This window comes from Lontra canadensis, unplaced genomic scaffold, assembly GCF_010015895.1.
Source record: "Lontra canadensis isolate GAN:19392208 unplaced genomic scaffold, GSC_riverotter_1.0 scaffold1, whole genome shotgun sequence".
In the NCBI taxonomy this organism is placed as follows: Eukaryota; Metazoa; Chordata; class Mammalia; order Carnivora; family Mustelidae; genus Lontra; species Lontra canadensis.
In genome coordinates, this window is record NW_022630995.1 from 115,837,198 (window position 1) to 115,857,890 (window position 20,693).

The following is a 20,693-nucleotide window of genomic DNA, read 5'->3' on the forward strand; positions in this document are numbered from 1 at the left end:
AAGAAATGGTTGAAATAGTGAACGTTATGTGTGTTTTGCCACAAGAAATTTGAGGGGAGAAAAGTGTCATGTAAGAGATTTTAATGCATACCCCTAGCTGAAAACCACTAAACCAGACAACTACTGCAAGTACTATTTTATACTGCAGAATAGTTATAAATTTAAATAATGTTCATCATATAATTCTCTAGGGATTCAATATTGAGTTCTTGATATCATATTTTTTTACTTAGTAAGAGACAAGTATAGATTCTGAGTTTTATTCTATCTGTTAATTAAAATATTAAGCATATTTATTAGGCTATACTGATAAAGTATATAAATTTTTATGGTTTTTATGCTTCTCCTCATGTCTTTCTTCAGCATGATAAAGCAAAGGAAAAACTGACGGACAGGGAATGACACCTTTATGGCCATTCTATCTAGAGCTCTTGTTTAATTCTTCAGCCTTCTTGCCTTCCTATAGATTTCTGTTTATAAGAACTTCAGGTCTGAATAAAATATAAACCGTTTATTTAAATAAGTAAAAGACCAGCTTTACCTAATGTAACTACCCCAGGCTTCCCATTTAAATTCTAATGATGATATCAAAGACAAAAACTAGAGACAGCTTTGTAACAATGATAAACCCATGTATCAAAGGTCACATCACTGGGATAGGCTGAGAAATGTATTTTCACCTTACAGACTTCAGTTCCAGGATCTAGACAATACAGATAACCACAAAGAGAGAATGAAGGGGATGGGGGTAGGGAACTAAGTTGGATTCCTTCCTTTGTCTACTGCACCAACCAGAAAAATGAGTGACATTCCCCCTACTGAACAGAAAGTTACTTTCTGAACCATTCAGAGCTGAGCTGCGTATTCTTTTTCACCTCTCTGTCCCCCATTAGCTCTTTATGTCAACATCTATTCAAAGACTAGAACATTTAGTATACAAAACTATCCCCCTGGGATGTTCAGTTACTTAAAGCATTTGAGAAGAGGATAAAAAGGAAGGAAGATTACCGGACATAATGAGTGCTTTCAAGAGTACACTGTACAAAAACAAAGTACAAATTTATTCCTGATTCTCCAGCTTAATCAGAAAATTGGACCAAATAGCAAGTGCACGTATTTAAGCATCATAGATTGTTCTAGGGCAGACTCATATATTGGCCCTTAAAATCTAAATTCATGAGCGGGCATCTGCATACCGCCAAGGGATGATGAAATAAACAAGAACAATCTACCCACCCAGGTTTTGGTAATGACCTGCCTGAATTGATGGATTCTCCTCAAGAACCACAGAACACAAAGAGCTATTTGGAACTTATAAAGAGAAATTACAAACTAAGAGAAAGGATGACTTACCCTGAGGACTCAGTGTAAAAACAGATTTCAGAGAATTGCTTTTTACATGATTCAAAAGAAAACTTGAAAAGGAATATTACTAATCTTCTCCCAAAAATGCTTAAGGACATAACCAACCCTCTCTGAAACATTAAATGGGAACCTGCAAGGGCAGAATAGGTTTACAATTACAAGGCTAGAGACATAGAAGAATAGCTGAAAAGAGGAGGGAAAAGAGAGCCAAGAAATGTATTAGCAGAGATTTCAAAAACTATGTAGGAAATTGTAAAGAGCAGAAATTATTAAAAATAAATCAAGAACATGATGAGAAAGAAACTTGAGAAGCTCCTCCAGAATGAAGAGCAAATGATAAGAAAAAACTGATAGAAATAACGTTAGATATGAAGGTCAGAGATTAGAAAGTCAACCTAAAAATTCTAATTCCAAGGGAAAAAAACATACTAGTAGAAATAAAAGTAGAAATCAGGGCGCCTGGTGGCTCAGTGGGTTAAAGCCTCTGCCTTTGGCTCAGGTCATGATCCCAGCATCCTGGGATCGAGCCCCACATCGGGCTCTCTGCTCCGTGGAGAGCCTGCTTCCTCCTCTCTCTCTGCCTGCCTCTCTGCCTACTTGTGATCTCTCTCTGTCAAATAAATAAATAAAATGTTTTTTTAAAAAAAAGTAGAAATCAAAGTTTATGTCCAGCTAATTGAGAGATGAATTTTATAAGAAATTTTTTAAATTAAATGGTAGAAACCGATTAGAATCATAGATGAAGGGACAAAGAAAGTAATAAAATTCTGTATCTTTTGTCTTGCATGGAAGGTTGGAGAATAGAAGCAGAAGTCAAGAGTTTTGAGGTTTTTTGTTTGTTTTAGGGGTTATTGTCTTAGTTTTAATAATTAGACATATATGACTATAAGAAGCAACCACCAGTAGAAATTTAAATCTCTTCAGAATATAAGAGGAAAGACAGAAATCATAGGAAAAGGAAGCTCCCACATTAGAAAACATAAAGCAAAACAAAAGTGGAATAAATACATCAACTATGACAATAAATATACATGGCCAAATTCTTTGATAAAAACTAAAATTACAAAACAAAACTTGAGCTATATTTTGCTCCAAAGAGCCATACCTGAAACAAAATGGCACAAAAAGGTTAATAATAAAAATCTAGAATTTATATCTGACAAATGTGAACAAAAAGAAAGCAGAGAGAGCAATATTAATACCAGGACAACTAAAGTTCATATTTGTGAAATAAGACAAACCTGGACTTAGTAAATTTAGTATGGACTAAACACATAAAGGCTATAAATAAGCATGTGTAAAATAGCACAGCTTCAAATGATAGAAGTTTAAACTCTTAACAAAAGTAAACAGGCAAACACATTTGAAATATAGAACTTATACATCTAACTATATGTCTATAATAAAATTTACAAAATAAATAACACTGAGAATTTTACATCATCAATGAGATTTAAAATAAATGAGCATTACATACTAAACTTTGCACCCTTTAAGTAGTGCACAAGAATTCCTACTACTTTCTAAAAAATTATTCAGCTGTATCTGGAAATTCTTGAAGAGTAGAAATTTTAGTGTTGCCTGGGTGGCTCAGTTGGTTAAGCATCTGCCTTTGGCTCAAGTTGTGATGCTGGGGTCCTGGGATTGAGCATCGGGCTCCCTGTTCAATGGGGAGTCGTCTTCTCCATTTCCCTCTGCCCTCCCCGCTTGTGCTCTCCCTCTCTCTTAAATGAATAAATAAAATCTTTTTTTAAAAAGTTGAAATTTTAGCAGTCATGTATTCTGACCATGGTGTAATTGATACCAAAAAATTTCCAATCACCCAATGAAAGCTCACCTAAAGGAGGAAAAAATTCAGAGAGGAAATAAAAACTAGTTCAGACTATTGATAAGAAAAAGGGGAAACATACATACCAAAATTTGTGGATCTAAGCTCTTTTTAAGTGGTGATTTCACCTTCTTAAGAATGAAAGTAAATGAGCCACCCAATCAGAATTTAAAAACTATATAAAAGAAGAAAAGCAACCTCTTAGAAATTTAGAAGGTTTTGATAATAATAAGTGGAAAAGAGAGCAGAACTGATGTTTGAATCCAGAAAATGGTTCTTTGGGAATAAAAATGAAAATTATAGAAAAACCTCTGGTAAACTTAAAAAAAAGAACAAAACTAATCATCAGAACTGAAGTTTGTGGTGGAGGGATATAGTAGTTTTTAAAAGATTAAAGATTGTTCAGGGTGCCTAGATGGCTCAAGCAGTTGAGGGTCTGACTCTTGATTTCAGCTCAGGTCCTGATTTCAGGGTCATGAGATCAAACCCTTCATGAGGCTCCACACTAAACAGGGAGCTGCCTGAGATTCTCTCTCCTTTCCCCTTTTTTCTCCCCTTCACTTACTCCCTCTTTCTCTCTCTCAAATAAATAAGATATAGACCCTCAACTCTATGGTCGAATAATCTTCAACAAGGCAGGGGAAAATATCCAGTGGAAAAGACAGTCTCTTTAATAAATGGTGCTGGGAAAATTGGACACCTATGTATGGAAGAATGAAACTCTTATCTCTTACACCATGCACAAAGATAAACTCAAAATGGATGAAAGACCTCAATGTGGGACAGGAATCCATCAAAATCCTAGAGGAGAACATAGGCAGTATCCCCTTTGACATCGGCCACTTCTTTCAAGGCACGTCTCCAAAGGCAAAGGAATCAAATAAATAAATTTTTAAAAAATAAAAGATTAAAGACTGCTTGATAGAATTTTATACTAATAAATGTGAAAATCTAGAAATAAAAAATTTTCTGGAATGTACATTTTGAAAAGAAAATTCCATTTGAACCCAAAAAAGTACTCTGAATAATCTGCTTTAAGAAAATAACTAGATGTATAGCCAAAGGTTTATATGAATAACAGCGTTATTTGAGAAGGATTGTGTCCTTATTGAAGCCGGATTACACGAGATAGAATCAGAACTGTGTAAACTTGAGTGAGATATTAAACCTCTCCGAACCTCAACTTCCTCATCTTAAATGAGTATACATAGTGAACTATTTAATTTCATTCATAATTTTCCTTTACAAAGACCTTAGTCCAAAAACTATAACTCTGAATTTCTTTTTTATGCAAAAACAGCTAAATATGTAAAACTGAAAACTCCAGTAATTAGGGCCTGAACAAAAAGCTATACAAAAAGTGAGTATTTTGATATTTTAATAGGCTCTATTTAATTTGTTAGAAAATATTTGATAGATCATCAAAATGATTTTAATAGATCATCAAAATATTCTAGGAATGAAGAATAGTTTTTTTTTCTTAAAAACAATCCTAATATTTAAAGGAATATGAAGTGTGAGGTTTGAAAAAGTTTGAGGATAAACATTTTCCTCCTACTAATATCCATGTAGTATGTTTTCAATTTATGTTCTAGTATTCTATGCATAGCATATGCTTTTTTTAATGCATAGTATATGCTTTAAAGCCAAACTCTTAGGTTTTTTAGATCCAAACTATCTATAACACTACCACAAAAAGGTAATACAATTTTTGTCAAAGTTTGAATACCTATAAATGCTCCATTAAATTTCTGTATATCATAATCATAGCTAAAAGTTAAAGTGAAGTAAATATTGAAAATCAGGGGTATTTCTTTTAATGTATGACATTGTCCATGGAAGACATGGTTTTAATGAAAAAGTTTTAATTAGAAATCTGTTATAACTATAATAAATAACACTGGATTCATCTTATAATGTTGATGCTGCATATCAACTTTTAGTATTTTAAAATAATACTAAAAATATTCTGTTAAACAGAGAAATTAGGAGCTTCATGCTATTTTGATAATTAGCTACACGATCTTCATCTTTGCCCAAATTAAACATCACACAACTGTCTTTTAAATCCTGACTTATTTTTTTAAAAAACTCACTAAATGTAAATATTCTAGAGGGGAAAAAAAGGATAATTCTGTTCACCTAACAGTTCCTATTGAAACAATAATACTTTACCACAATAATATTTATATACCGCAGAAGACAACATACTGAAGTAAGAGAATGTATAAAAAAAGAGAACACGTGCCTCTTCAAGATGTCGGGTTTTAGTAGACTTGAAATTTCTTTCTTTTTATATGTAGATTTCTTTATTTCAAATTGAGAGTTCTAATTAAAGAATCACTTGTCAACAGGCATTCTGTGCATCTTATCACATGCAAATTTATAGACTAGTATTGTTGAGCGTGTGGGGCTTCCAGAAATGTAGTTTGGGTTTGGTTAATAGAGATGCAGACTAAATATATTTAAGTATACCGTAGAATATATCGCAGAGTAGGCTCAGAATCTGTTCTCAAAGACTGTACCAATAGCAAATGCAGCTGTGCCCTCACTCACAGGAGGCTTGGGTCATGAAGTTGACCCTAGCTCTGTAGTCTGCAGAGAGGCTTATCTTTTTTCAGTTTTGAATACTTGCTTTATCAACATTAGGAAATGATCTCTTCCATATTCAAGTGTTTATACTGCATAAGTAGGAAACTTTGTTATCAGATCAGTCAAGGGCTCTGAAAAAAATTCATTTCCCTTCGCTTTCTGCAGAGGATAAAAAGCAAGTTCCATTGTAGACGAAGGAAATCTGTATTTTTCACTTTAGCTTATTTGCTTATTGCCCTTTTGTCGTTTTTCTTAGAATTACCTTCATGAGTGAATTATAGCTATGGAAATAGCCCCTACTTCTGTCATTAAATATTCTTAGAAATCTTGCTAATGGTGGATTATTAAGCACATCCCACAGGAACTATACAGGTGGCTGGATACCTGACCAAAGCTATATTGGTATTTAATAAACCATAACTACGTCTGAAACTGTCATAATATGCAGTTATAACCTTTTGTAGTGATTCAAACTTTAGGGCAGTAAACTTTTAGAGCTAAAAGAAAACCACAGGGACCACTAGCCAAGTCTTTCATTTTCTGTGTGAAGAAACCCACCCAGAGCAGCCAGGCTAACCAGCAATCTATAACTTCAGCTAATTAACTGCGGAGCAAAGACCAGAACTTCTCTTTTCTGATTCCCAATGGAACATGTTCTCTTCTCAGAATACTTTCTTTAGAGAAATTCTGCTTAAAAAACATGAAAATATGGACATGTTAAGTATACCAAAAATTGTAAAGGACTATTAAACATAAAACTATAAATTATCATAAATTTAACCTAATATCAACATACTAACAAAATTGAATATGATTTAATTCCTTGCTTTTGTCATCAATCTATTCATTTATTTTGCATTCTGAAAATGGCTCAGATAAGCCTCTGCCTTTAGCTCAGGTCATGATCCCAGGTCCTGGGATCAAGCCCCATGTCGGGCTCCCTGCTCATTGGGGAGTCTACTTCTCCCTCTCCCTCCGCCCATCCTCCCCACTTGTGCTCTCTTTCTCTTTCTCAAATAAATAGATAAAATCCTTTTTAAAAAATTTAGATGGCTTAGGTCACTTTTCTTTAAGCTATGAGGAAATCTTGATGTGTTGCCTTTTATTCACTTATGATAGCGTAAATTTTCCAATGCATACCCTCATTACTTAGATTAGAATGTTTAAAAATAGCTATTGTTATAGCTAAGTAATTGAAGTCTTGAAGACTCTAAGTTTCAGGGAATTACAGCTTTGCTAATCAGTGTCTTCCACAAATCAACAGCGTCAGAATTATTGTAGAATTTGTTAAAAAGGCAGAACATCAGCTTCACCTTCCTGAGACCTAGAGGTGCTGAATCGGAGCCTGAGTGAATGAGATCCTGGATGGCTCAGATATGCTTTAGGATTTGAGAAGCACCACCGTGGCGTTAGTTATCACAGATCCCGTTTCTACTTGAGGTCATTTTCTTGTCTCTTTCTTCCTCACCTTTTGTGTGTGTGTGTGTGTGTCCTGCCCCCTACCCCCCAAAAAAGAAACATAAAAATATCAGTGTGTGCTTTAATAAGCAAAAAAGAAGTTCAGGTCAAAGTGTGTATAGAAGAGAAAAAAGGTGGGGCACCTGGGTGGTTCAGTGGGTTAAAGCCTCTGCCTCCGGTTCAGGTCGTGATCCCAGGGTCCTGGGATCGAGCCCCGCATCAGGCTCTCTGCTCAGCAGGGAGCCTGCTTCCTCCTCTCTCTCTCTCTCTACTTGTGATCTCTCTCTCTGTCAAATAAATAAATAAAATCTTAAAGAAAAAAAAAAGAAGGGAGAAAAGGTATACATCTACTCATTCTGAGACAAGTGTGGAGGACTAACTGACTGCTTATATTTCTATGTCTTTGGAATATTTTTAGCATCTATCAGATCAATGTGTTCCCCTCTTCTGTGTCCCCCCGGAGCCATCATTCCCAATGGGCTCTGCTCCCCAAACTGAGGCTGTGTAACTACATTGAGAAGTGAAATACAGAAGTTAATTACACAGTGTTGACTTTACAGAGGGTGAGCCACAAAGCATCAAAAGCAGGGACTGCCTGTTCCAGTTAAGGACAGAGAAGAGCAAAGGATATATTATTGGTTGTGTAATATGGGAACCACTGTGAATAACAGGCATTGTGAGGCAGATGAGAAAAATGGTTGTGATTAAAAGCAAAGTAAAATACCTAAGTCCAGGCCTCCATCTACAAAGATGATTCTAGTGAGTTTTTCTTCTACTGAGTGATGGATTGAATGGCTAGTGTAGTGATTAAGAGCTTAGACTCTGAGCTAAAACGTTCTTGGTTCAAATTCCAGCTCATCTACTTGGCTCTGTCACTGTGGGCAGGTTACTTAACCTCTAAACTCTTCGACTGAAAATTGAGAAAACAATAGTACCTTCCCAAATGGGTTATTGTAAACAGCAAACAGGAAAATATATGTACAAAATACTCGACATAGTGTCTGAAACATAGTAAGTACTCAGCATTAGAATGTATTTATTTTTTCATTTGCTTTCATTTATAAAGGTTCTTCTCATCAGTTTCCCTTGTGAACAGTAGCATTATTTTATGTGGATCTTCTGGGATTTGGCTGTGGTTTGTAGCTGGGACAAAGAGCTACAGCTCTTTTTTAAGGAAATTCTCTGGGCCGAAGAGTGAGTGTGTGCTGATCACCTCTGGTATAATGAGTGGTAGGCTGGGTCTGACGGTGGTGATAGTGGTGATAACAGTAGAGAGTATAATGAAAGAAAAAGAGAAATAGCATACTTTCCCTTGAAGCACTTAGATTCTGGGTGGAAAGAGATGAAATACCCATGTACATGGAAGAAAAACCCAGCAGATAGATTAAAAAAAAAAAAAACTAAGTATGTTCTTATGTTCAAAATTGCATGGTAGATACAAGGCTGTTTGGGGTGATTGGAAGGCAGCCATCAGCATCAGTCATTAACACCTGTCGGTTTCTTCAAGCGTTTTCTACAAAGAAGAAGGAGCAAAGGAAACTGTTGTATCTATTAGGGAAAACTATAGTGTGACAAGCATGGAAGATTTTCGTTTGAACAGATTTTTGAATCTTGATTTAGAAGTTGACTAAGCGCTGGAGGGCAGACCATGAGAAAATCTTGGTATTGATGCAGCTGAAATTGCTGCTGAACTCAATCTCATTGTGGTTATATGAACACAGGGGGCAGGCAAGAGTGCTTATCACAGAGTGCTCTATAATTTCACTGTTCTGCTTTAGGCTGAATACTTTGTAATGCTTTTGAAGGAATTCAGGTTTTGGAGGAAACAGAAAAGTAGAGGAAGTTTATAAGTGTTCAATAAAGGGGCCGTAAATTAGGTGTTGAGATGAAACATAGAGCTTGAAGGATTCTTCATCTCGAGGAACTCGGGAAGAAAGGTGGCTTAGAAATAGTTGTGTAGGGGCACCTGAGTGGCTCAGTCAGATTAGCGTCTGTGCTCCGGTCAGGTCATGATCTCAGGGTCGTGGGATCAAGCCCCAGGTCGGGCTCCCTGCTCATTGGGGAGTCTGCTTCTCCCTCCACCCTTCCCCCTGCTTATGTTCTCTCTCTCAAATAAATAAAATATTTTTTAAAGATACATTTAAAAAAAGGAAAGAAATAGTTGTGTAGAACCCAGAGTTGCTTGCTTGTTCCCTGTCCCCTGTGGTTCCTGCTGCTATCTACCTGTTCTGAGCAGTTTTAGAAAGTTGCCTCTGGCGGCAGGTCTGGAGGGAGTGGACGAGGAGGGAATAGATTTGGGCTGGGGAGAACAGGGAATGGGTAGAGTTGGTAGCTGGAAGATAGTCAGTGGCATTGTAGTAATATTTTGAGTAAATGAAAAGACGCTGAAGGAGCTCAAGGGCCAGTAGGGGGAGTAGAGATGGTTTTTAAAGGTTGCTTTGAAACAGTCCATCATGGATGTCTTTAAAATGGAAGGGGAGGGGGGACACTGTTCAGGAGTAAACACTCAGTACTGACTCAGGAGTAAACACTTAGCATTCTCTAATTCCAGAAACAAGTGAAAGTCAGTGTCTGTCAGTAGATGGGTTAAACATTGTGCGTAGGTCACTGAGAGTCTAGCTAATACTTTCAGTCTGGAATCCCCTTCAGATGTTTGGTGCACAGTCTCATGCTCTGTCTAATCTGACTTTCTTTGTGCTTCTTTCCCACAGCACGCATGTATCCCAAGTCAGCAATGTTTCAGCAACTGGAGAGTAAGTTATTTGGGTTTCCCTTTCCCACTTAGCAAACAGAAAAAAAGCTACTCTAAAGGTGTATAGTATTGGACAATTAATACCATAAGCAACCTATGATGATCTTTAAAACCACTGAGAGAAGAGGACTAAAGAAGGGTTCCTGTTTGAGCTTCTGTGTGGGTGTGTGACTAGAGACAGCCTAACAATTTGAACATACAAGATTTTTGTTTCAGTCAAAATAATGTCAGAGTCCATTAATGTTTACAAAATACATGTCTGGAGAGAGATCTTTCAGTGGAGGATGCCATTAAAGGTTAAAGTAGTACAGTGTCTTTACTTCTTCCTTATTTTTAATCAACCTACATTTGTTGAATAACTGTGATATGCCAAGGGTAGCGTTAGGTGTGTAACGTCAAGTAAGCCTCTGGCTCTGCCTTCAGGGACTTTACCATCTAAAAGGGACACAGAATCAAAAGCAAATCAGTGATGGCAACAAGTCCTTTTTCCACAGGGCAGGGACAGTGCCCTACTGATGATGCCCGTCACGTGTCTCTTTCTTCCTAAGGCTACCGGCTACACGTAGACTAAAACCTAAGCTCCAGTTACCTGCCCCTGCCTCCTTCTCTGACCACATTGCTCCTCAGGCTTCAGCCACATGACATTCTGTTTCTGGAATAGGCCAACCTTCTATTTGCCCCAGAGCTCTTGCACTGTTTCTCAGCCTGGCCATTCATTTTCTTATCATTTACTTTTTTGTTCAAATGTCCTCTCCTCCAAGAAGCCATCCCTGACTACCCACAGCCCTTCTCCAATTCCGTGCATCATTTTGGAGAGAATTTTTCACTATCTGAAAGTTCATGATTTGTTTATTACCTGTCTTGCCTCATAGCGATGTAAGCTCCATAAACATGGGGACCTTGTTTGTCATTTTCATGGCTGTATCCCTAACACCTAGGAAAGTGCCTGGTGTATATTAAGCACTAAATAAATGTTTGTGAATAGTTTCTTGCTCAAAGATATTCCATCACACCCACCTCTCTTTCTTCCTTGCTGAGATGTAAATGGACCTTTTTAGGGCATCTTCCATCAACAGGGATCAAGAGGAAGTGGAGAAAAGGTGTGATAATGTGGAAGAGAGAATAATTTAAAGAAGCACTAAGTAGGGTGAATTTGGATCTAATAGAATGAATTGGGAGTTTTTTTTTCTTCTTTGTTAGGCGAGGAAACAATGAGAGAGCGGGACCGACCTCTCTTAGCTCTGTGAATTTTAAAGAGATTCCAGAATTATACCGAGGCATATTATATATGTTCCTGCTTGTGTATTTCCTAATAGCTTTTACCTCTTATCTGTCTGTATAGTTTGGAAAAGGTGTGGGGATTGTTTGTATACGTTAATTCACTCACATTCCTATAGACCACTATTAGGGAATCTTGAATCATTGGGATGTGGAGTTCTAAATATTTAAAAAAACTCTCTTTTTTTAAAGATTCATTCATTCATTCATTTGTTGGAGGCAAAGGGGCAGAGGGAGAGGGAGAGAAAGTCTTAAGCAGACCCTGTGCTGAACTCAGAGCAGGACTTGGGGCTTGATCTCACAACCGTGATATCACAACGTGAGCCAAAACCAAGAAGAGTTGGGCACTCCACTGGCCATACCACCCAGGCACCCCTACATGTAAAAGTTGTAATGTCCAAGTTAGACTATATTTGTTCATTGTCTTCAAGTAGTTTTAATGAGATTACCATGTGTCTGTTATTATACTACATTTGGAAAATCTAAACTTCTTAAATTTTTTAAAACCCATCTGAACATTTTAAAAATAAATATGTGGTTCTTTTTAAAAATTTTAATACCTTTATTGAGGTCTAATTAATATGCAAAGAATTACACATACTTAATGTGTGTACACTTTGATGAGTTTGGATGTGATCCTTTTTTCAAGTGCAGAAAATTATGATTTGAGGAGAATATGTTTAGAATTTTCCCTGCCAGCTTATCCAAAATTAAATAGTGTGGTGATAAAAGAATGGAGGGCACATATTGCATGGAGCACTGAGTGTGGTGCATAAACAATGAATTTTGGAACACTAAAAAAAAAATAAAGTTAAATAAAATTTTTAAAAAAAGAAGGCTTAGACACATTAAAAGATTATAGAGCTTTAAAAAGGATACCTTATCTAACTCACCATGCACTCTTTTCAGCCCCTGTGCTTAAGTATTTCCTCATGTTAGATGAAGTAAATCTACCCTGCCATCTTCAGTAATACATATTAGTAGCACATGTTTGTATGAATACAGCTTTAATTATTTACATCATAGTTTAATTGCATGGAGGTTTAGAAAGATTTTCCTGTTCTAAGTAGTCATTGTTCTGGTGAGGTGTTCCGTTTTAATAGCATTATTGCCTGTATAATTTTATCTTAAAGGGATTCTAAATAGATAATAGGCATCATAAAATCATTTGTGCCAGTTTGCTTTGTAAACTATACTGTCTTCCTCTGCAGAGCTGGTATGAAATCTGACGGAACTCACCTTTGTAAGAATAGGTCTATTATTATTCTATGAGGAAAAAGTATTTCCTCGTTCTGCCTTATATTAAATGACCCTTGTTTCCTGAGTGCCTCTGATAAATGTTGTTAGGCTTGCTGTGAGCATTTCAGTCATCCTGGACCTACGAAGATGAGAAACACAGTGATCAAACTGGTAGAATTTGTCAGGTTTTTGGTTTTATTTTTAACACACGATGCAGATATTTCGAGATGTCTCATATGCTGTCTTTGTTCATGAAGCTGTGGTAGATCTACAGTTGGAAATGCTGATATTCCAAAATTATGGATATAAGTTTTTAAAGGCAATCACTGATAAATTTGATTGCCTGATGGACTCTGTGTTCTGCTTTCATTAGACTCTTGGAAAGAACCATCCGGTCAGCAGTAGAACAGCATCTTTTTGATGTTAACAGCTCTGGAGGCCAAAGTTCAGAGGATTCAGAATCGGGAACGTCATCAGCATCTCCGGCCCTGTCTGCCAGACAGCGCCGCCGCCAGTCCAAAGAGCAGGATGAAGTCCGACGTGGCAGAGACGTGTGAGTTGGCATTAGAGCTTTATTTGCATTTTCTCCTCTCCTTTTAAAAATACGCACCTGAATTAGTCACCGTGTTATAGCCATTCCCATTTCAGTATTCAGGTTAAAACTATACAATTTCCTTTCGACTGTTCTGCACTTCACGAACATTTGGAAACGTGTAAGGGACTAAACATTTCAGTCGGGTCTGGATGTTTTTGTGTTGTCTAGATGTGTGTTGTTGGAAGCCTCCTCTGATTTAATACATTTCAGGGCTTCCTCATGGTTATCTTCTTTAGAGGGATGCTGAACCACTGCAGGAAAAAATTCTCATATGCCTGTCCAGAGGTCGTTTTGTTTTTTTGTTTTTTTAAGATTTATTTATTTATTTGAGAGAGAAAGCGTGTGTGTGTGTGTGTTGCGGGTGGGAGTGGGGGGTAGAGGAAGAGAGAAGCCCAAGCCAACTTCTTGCTGAGCAGAGATTCTGACAGGAGCAGAAACCGAGAGTCAGGTGCCCAGCTGACTGCACTCTGGCCCCGGCCGCCACAGGGTGATTTTTTTCTTATTAGACAACATTCATTTGGTTGTTAAACTAACTTATGAAATCAACAGATTTCCCTACTGTATTGGCCTGATGCAATACTACAATATCACTGTAATACTCTAATAGTTGACTACACTTCAGTATCAGAATGATGGAACTTAAGCCTAATCAGAAGAGGAAATGCTCAAGTTCTTTATTATCATAATGACTAATTTTAAGCTTTCCCACAGCGTGAATTTCAAGAATAGTATCATAAGGAACTTTAGTCTCCATTAGAGGATTTGATAAAATACAAATAAACAATTACTCTTCTGTTTTTTTCAGTAGTCATCATTTAAATGTCAAGGAAAATAAAGTTACATTCATTTATTTTTCCTGAAAGTTTTAAGTTTATTTTTATCTACTATAGCATTTAGTCTCTATAAAGTTACTGTTTTGAAATCCTTATGAAATGTCAAAGAGTAAATCAGATCCTAGTCCCCCTCATTCCTTTTCACCTGGATTCATAATGCACATCAAAAATCTTAGGGGTGGGGGGGGAAGGAAACTTCTTTGTGCTTAAAGAAAGACGCCAAAGATAAGTGGTATAAACACACACTGTGTTGCATATCATGAAGTTGTTTAAGCGACATGCTAGCAAGTGTAATTTTAGAAATAAAGCAGTATCAGTGATATAGACCACTGACTTTTTAAGTGATATAAGCAGCACTTTAAAAAAAAAATTGCCTTGGGGCTCATGGATAGGAGGGAGTGCTATAATATTACCTTCAGAAAATAGAAAAATTATAATACAGGAGGTGTTTACATTCAAAATTAGCTCCTGACTAAGCTTTACAGAAAATGTCTAGGAGTATAATTAGCCTATGTACTGCCTATATTGTGCTACACAGCAAGTACAAATTATTTAATACTGTTCTTATCCTCTGTCTCATTTTTTGCCAAATAGTATGTGGCAACACGTTGCATTTTTAAAATATCCTTAGTGTGTCACGACATCATGCCTTCCACCCTCTTTGTTTAGACAGAGGGATAGCAAGCAGAGGTTGAAAGTGGTAGTAAGCACAAGAGAGAGAACAGAGCAGACGGTGGTACTGTTGATGGTGGGTGCATGGTGGCAGTAGGGAACAGCACAGTGGGGTAAGGTCCAAATGAACAGGCAGCAACAAAATATGGAACAGAGAGTAACCTTTCCTGCAGAATTCAGAGTTTCCCATGTCCAGGTATGTTTCTATTCTAAGCTCTCTTGATCACATTCTACTATCAATATCAGGAGAACAAAAGGAGACAACGGTAGAAAACAACTAATCTAACAACCTGTGAAACTCTAACCTTCCCCTTCTTTTTTCTTCTCTTTTCTTCTTTTTTTTCTTCTTGTTTTCTTCCCTTTCTTCTTTTCACTGCTCATGCTGGTCACTCACTATGGTCTGACTAGAGTTGGACACCGAGTGAGTAAATCTCGGGCTGCAAACTGTGTGTGGCCTTGGTAACTTACAGTCTCACTGTTACTTTTTCCTTGGTGCGTGGTCTGGACACTCAGAAGTTCCCTTCCTATGCTCCCTGTTGGCCTCAGCCTCCTAGGCATATGGTGTCTTCCTGACCTGACACGCTAGGTAATTAACACGCCTTGAAAGTCCTTTCTGTTCAACTCCCAGTCCACACTGAACTGCCTCTCTGAGCATACCAGGTCTGTGGGGGAGCAAGGCCCTTATCTCTGAGGGCTCCAGACCTTACTACTTTTGTCCCCGTGAAGGTCCTCTCCAGTATGTCCCCAGGAGATATAATGACATATCACTGATTGTGCAGAAGTTGAGAATCATTATCATAGCCTATAGTAAGTATGTTTTTCCTAATATATACCTACGTATAATTGATTCATTTATCAAAATTTTCATCAGGCTTTGCTTAAAAGGTTAAGCTAGGCTTTATTCTAGTCAAAACTGTTAACTGTATGGAATGGTTCAAAAGAGTTTTTAAAAATTAGAAATTTATTGTATTTTTGTCTATTATTGTGCCTCCTCTAACAACTTAAAGCTGCAACCAGGTAAAAAAATATATCCTTGAAGCCAATGATAACCATATTTCAGAGTAAGATTAAGGTCAATGAAGTCTGTACTAAAGTCATCAGAGCAGAGTTTTGAAATAAGTACAGAAGATAGACTAAGACTATAAATATTTCATTTTAGTGTAAATGATTGATCAGGCTTACTATTTGCTATCATAAAGATTGATATCAGAGTTTAAGCAATATATTCATTATGCAGAGGGGTTCAGTTTATTTATTAAAAAAGTTGCCATCTGCCAGGTGCATGGAAACGATGACTCTTGGTAATGGGTATATTGAAATTCATTGTGATAGTGTCCCCTCTATATGTGTGAAAATTTTATAGTAAGTATTTTTCTTAAAAGCAAAGGTAGTTAGGTGAAAATGGTTTCAGCTGTCCAAAATACAATAAACTGGAAATTTGTACATATTTGTTATATAAATACTATACTAAATTCCTACTGCAAAGTAAAAAAAAAAGAAAAAAGAAAAAGAAAAAAAAACAAAAACAAAAACAATGCTGTATTAGAGGAATGGTAAATAGTTGAGTATAGCCAGAACATTAAGTGTGTCTATAGGGGTGGGGAAGAAACTCTAGATAAAAGTGAGAGGCTCCAGAGATCTGAGTTCATGTCAAATTTCAGTGATGTCAAGGGGCGCCTGGGTGGCTCAGTGTGTTAAAGCCTCTACCTTCGGCTCAGGTCATGATCTCAGGGTCCTGAGATTGAGCCCCGCATCAGGCTCCCTGCTCAGCAGGAAGCCTGCTTCTCCCCCTTCCACTCCCCCTGCTTCTGTTCCTCTCTCACTATGTCTCTCTGTCGAATAAGTAAGTAAAATCTTTAAAAAAATATATTTTATCTATTTCTTTGTCAGAGAGTGAGTAAGCACAAGCAGGAAGAGTGGCAGGCAGAGGGAGAATCAGGCTCCCTACTGGGCAAGGATCCTGATGGGGGACTCGATCCCAGGACCCTGGGATTATGACCTGAGCTGAAGGCAGCCAACTGACTGAGCTACCGAGGTGGCCCTCCTCCTCTTCTTATTAGAACACCAGGTCTGTTGGATTAGAGCACCCACCTTATGGCCTCATTGAGCCTAATTACCTCTGGAAAAGCTCTGTCTCCAAAAACAATCACATTAACAGATGGTAAGGGCTTCCGCAGAGGAATTCGGGGGGAAACACAATACTGTCATAATTGCTTTCAAACATAAACCCTTCCCATGAAAAATATTTTAATGGGATGTATACCGCAGGGGTTAGGAGAAGTATGAAGAGTGATAGACAGAATTTACATAGTAGAACAATTAATTTTGAAATTGAGACCAAATTCATCCAGCCGTCCATAGAAAGGTGTCTTGAAGAGCATCTGCACGAGTACGTATTAGTCCCTATCTGCTCTTCCTTGTCCTTTTGTGATTTTATACTTGGGGTATTTCTAATATTTGTTGTATAAATCTTTTCTATAATTTCACTAAGTGTATATATACTTACATTTAAAGTGTATAAAATAAGACTAAATTAAATATGGAGTGCTAAAAATCACCAAAGATAGCATAACTTTGAAAATATTAGGATCATATTTATTTCATAGTTTTGCCTCCATGATAAGCCCATCTAAGACAGGATATGAATTTAGATGGCAGAATAAATATTTAAATTGTATTTCATTTTTGTATATGGTTGAACCAATGGTAAAATATAGTCATCTGCTTTGCTCTTTAGAGCTCATTTATTTCAAAATATAGCTATAAGTGTTTAGGGTGTTACCTTAACTCAGTCATACCATAAGGGAGAGACCTCATTCAGTTATACCCTGGCATGCCATTATGCTACCCTGATGGCTTAATTTGTCTTGTGACGTAGTAAAAAAAACAAACAGTTTACTAAGTAATTTAACTTTATGAAAACTCCTTCTTAAGGAAATGTTTAAAATACTCAGAAAAATTTCAAGAATATTAAGTGAATTAAATTCTGTAGTTATGACATTCACATCTGCTTCTAAAACTAAGTCATGAATGGGGCACTGGGTGACTTAGTTGGTTAAGCCACTGCCTTCGGCTCAGGTCATGATCCTAGGGTCCAGGGATCAAGATCCACTTCGACTCCCTCTGCCTGCTGCTCCTGCTTCTTGTGCTCTCTCTCTCCCCCACCCCCACCCTGCCAAATAAATAAATGAAAACTTAAAAAAAAAAAAAAACACTAAGTCATGAAGGACCTCCAGTTAGTTTACATCTTAAAATTCCTTGTACTGGGACATAACAAATCCATACTTCAGTTAAAATGCTTTATATTCTACAGTTTTTATTAACTTATACTGTTTCTATCAAGATTATCAAATGCAGTCAGAGTTTGTTATTAATGCTTTTCTACTGTGCTAAATTGTCTTTATCATTTGGGAAAACAGTTTGTCCCATTCAAGAAAAAAAATGTCCTATTTCCTTTTCAGATTTTTCTCTACACATTGTATTATAAAATGCGTGTGTAGCAGGGATCCTGGGTGGCTCAGTCAGTTAAGCATCCAACTCTTGATTTCCGCTCAGGTCATGATCTCAGGGTAATGAAATGGAGTCCTGTGTCAATCTCTCCACTCAGTAGGGAGTCTGCTTGAGATTCTCTCTCTCCCTCTGTCCCCTACCCCCATGCACATGCGAGTTCTCTCTCTCCCAAATAAATAAATAAATCTTTAAAGTGTGTGTGTGTGTGTGTGTGTTTGTGTGTGTGTAATCTGTTAATAATAGGAAATTTTTTTGTAAGATTGCACTGTTCTCCTTGTTTGAATATAAATTACTTTGGGTACAACCTCAAAAGTTGTTCATTGGTAGAAACAGAGTCCTTGCCAGTTTGCCTCTAGGAATAATTTCTCTTGTAATGTGATTTATTTGGCACCAAGTGGTCTCAGGAGTAGCTCAGTGCTCAGATTTTTATCAAAGAGGCAAACTGGAATTTCTGGGCACTCTCCTGATTTCCCATGTGATGCAGTGACAGTGTCATTAAAATGTCCCTTTTACCTTTTAAAATTAAGCATTTTTTTTAATTGAAGGGGACTTATCAACAAAGAAAATATTCCTTCTGGGTTCAACAGCCTTGAAGATTGTATTTTGAATGCTCAGGAAGTGGAAAAATTGTATGAAAATACTTCTGGTTATATTGGAGAACGGGGCAAACCTAAACGTCAGAAATCAAGTTCCAAACTTTCTGAACTCAGTGAAAACCAAGATGGTCTTGTGGTAAGTAAAAATTCTATGAAATTTTTACTTGTAACCAATTAGGAAATACCACATCTCTTTTTCTTGCTTTGTAAAAAAAATAATAATTTTAATCGTGAGTTTCATAGAACTATAGGATATGAGTTGTGAATACCTCAGAGCTACTAAGTATACACACTTGTATTTCTTTTTAACAAATACAAAAATCAAAGCTGAGAAAGATTATGTTCTGCCAAAAGAAAAAGAGACAGCACACCTTGATTTCCATGTTACTCAAAGGATTTTTATCTCATTCTTTTGAGTATTTTTAAATTGTATTTTTGGAATATTGTCATTAAAGCATTTTTTATTTTCTCCCATTCTGTTCATCCTTTTATATATGATTATGTAAAAAAAAATTAATGAACTTAAAGCCAGGTGAAAGAAAACTACACAGGGAAAAAGGATCAACTCCCTTTGTGTACAGAAATCTCTGTAGTCAGAAATTTAGTTCAGATCTATACTCTGCAAAGTATTTTCTTCCAAATTAATCAGAAACAAAAACAAAAGAGGTCAACCTCTTATAGAGTTACCTCAGACATGAACCCTGGATCATTGATTTTGATATATAAGTTATTACAAGTAGTTTCTGACAATAAATATTTATTCAGTTTAAATATTAGTATACATTATTGTTTTCTGTGTATTTTTCACTTTCTCTGAGAAGTGAGAACCAAAGCCTGTCTTCTTAGTTCCTTTAGTTTTAAAAAATGTAACAACAACAAAAACTAAAGATAAAATTTATAACATAACATGAGCTGGAATCCCCATAATAAAAATAGGTAATGCCCATTCTTACTGTTCAATGTGTAAATACTCTGATCTAGTTTATCTCTGACAAGCTTTTAGCTCCATGTTAGGTTTTCTATACATTTAGTAAACTTATAAGCCATCTGTTTTCCATTGTCAATTTCAGAATATGCTTGGAGAAGATTCCCAGTTTTGCCCTAATAAAATCTAAGTAAATGCAAATCCAGGGAAACATGTTAATTTCTTTTTTTCCCTCCAAATGTCCTTTATTTTTTAAAGATTATTTATTTATTTATTTATTTGAGAGAGAGCACAAGCAGGGAGAGTGGCAGGCAGAGGGAGAAGGAGAAATGGGCACCCCACAGAGTATGCAGCCTATCGCAGGGCTCGATCCCAGGGCCCTGGGATCATGACCTGAGCTGAAGTCAGACACTTAACCTACTGAGCCACCCAGATGCCCCTTTTCCTCCAAATATCTTGATAATCTGTTTCTAGAAGTAAAGTAACCAGCTAGCAGAGACAGAAGCAATCATGTACTGCAGGCCCATGTCTGATACACTCCAAATAAGGAATGTAAGGTTTGGAACCATTGCACGCATTAAATATTTTTAACATTAACATAATTCTTAGTGGGGGGGGGGAGTAAATTTTTAAATAAAATAAATGGTGCTAATTTCATTAGCAGTTTATTTGGCTCACAATTTGCTTATCTGCCAAAGTGATTACAACGACTAAAAATCCAACAGTTGACTTCTTTGGAAAGATGTGCTTCTCTATTTCAATCCCTTTTTACATGAACTTAATCCATTAATATTTTCTTCCCCACCAGGAATGGCATCTTAAATTAGATAGGTAGAAATAGCTAATAAAAGTGGAAAAGTACATTTATTCCTTAGAATATGTGTCCATAAAACTATGGACATAGTCTTTGTTTAAAAATGTTTGGGTGGGAGAGCCTACTACTATCCAGTCTTTTTACGTGAAAGGATTTGCCCCCACCTTAGTTGCCAGTTTCCTCATTCCAGGATTGTGAATGTCACCTATTAACGTTAAGTGAGCCAAGTGGACCAT

At 36.7% G+C, this 20,693-nt stretch overlaps 1 protein-coding gene across 9 annotated transcripts in view; it reads left to right on the plus strand.

Annotated features, from left to right (window-relative positions):
* Positions 1-20,693, plus strand: part of FAM13A (family with sequence similarity 13 member A) — a 359,485-nt gene that overhangs the window by 284,834 nt on the left and 53,958 nt on the right. For 8 of the 9 annotated variants that reach the window (XM_032861787.1, XM_032861771.1, XM_032861777.1 and 5 more), the window contains 3 exons: positions 9,955-9,996; positions 12,886-13,065; positions 18,668-18,854. In XM_032861787.1, coding sequence (XP_032717678.1) covers positions 9,955-9,996; positions 12,886-13,065; positions 18,668-18,854 — 409 coding nt within the window. The remainder of the gene's footprint in view (positions 1-9,954; positions 9,997-12,885; positions 13,066-18,667; positions 18,855-20,693) is intronic. The other variant, XM_032861801.1, reaches the window with a different exon arrangement.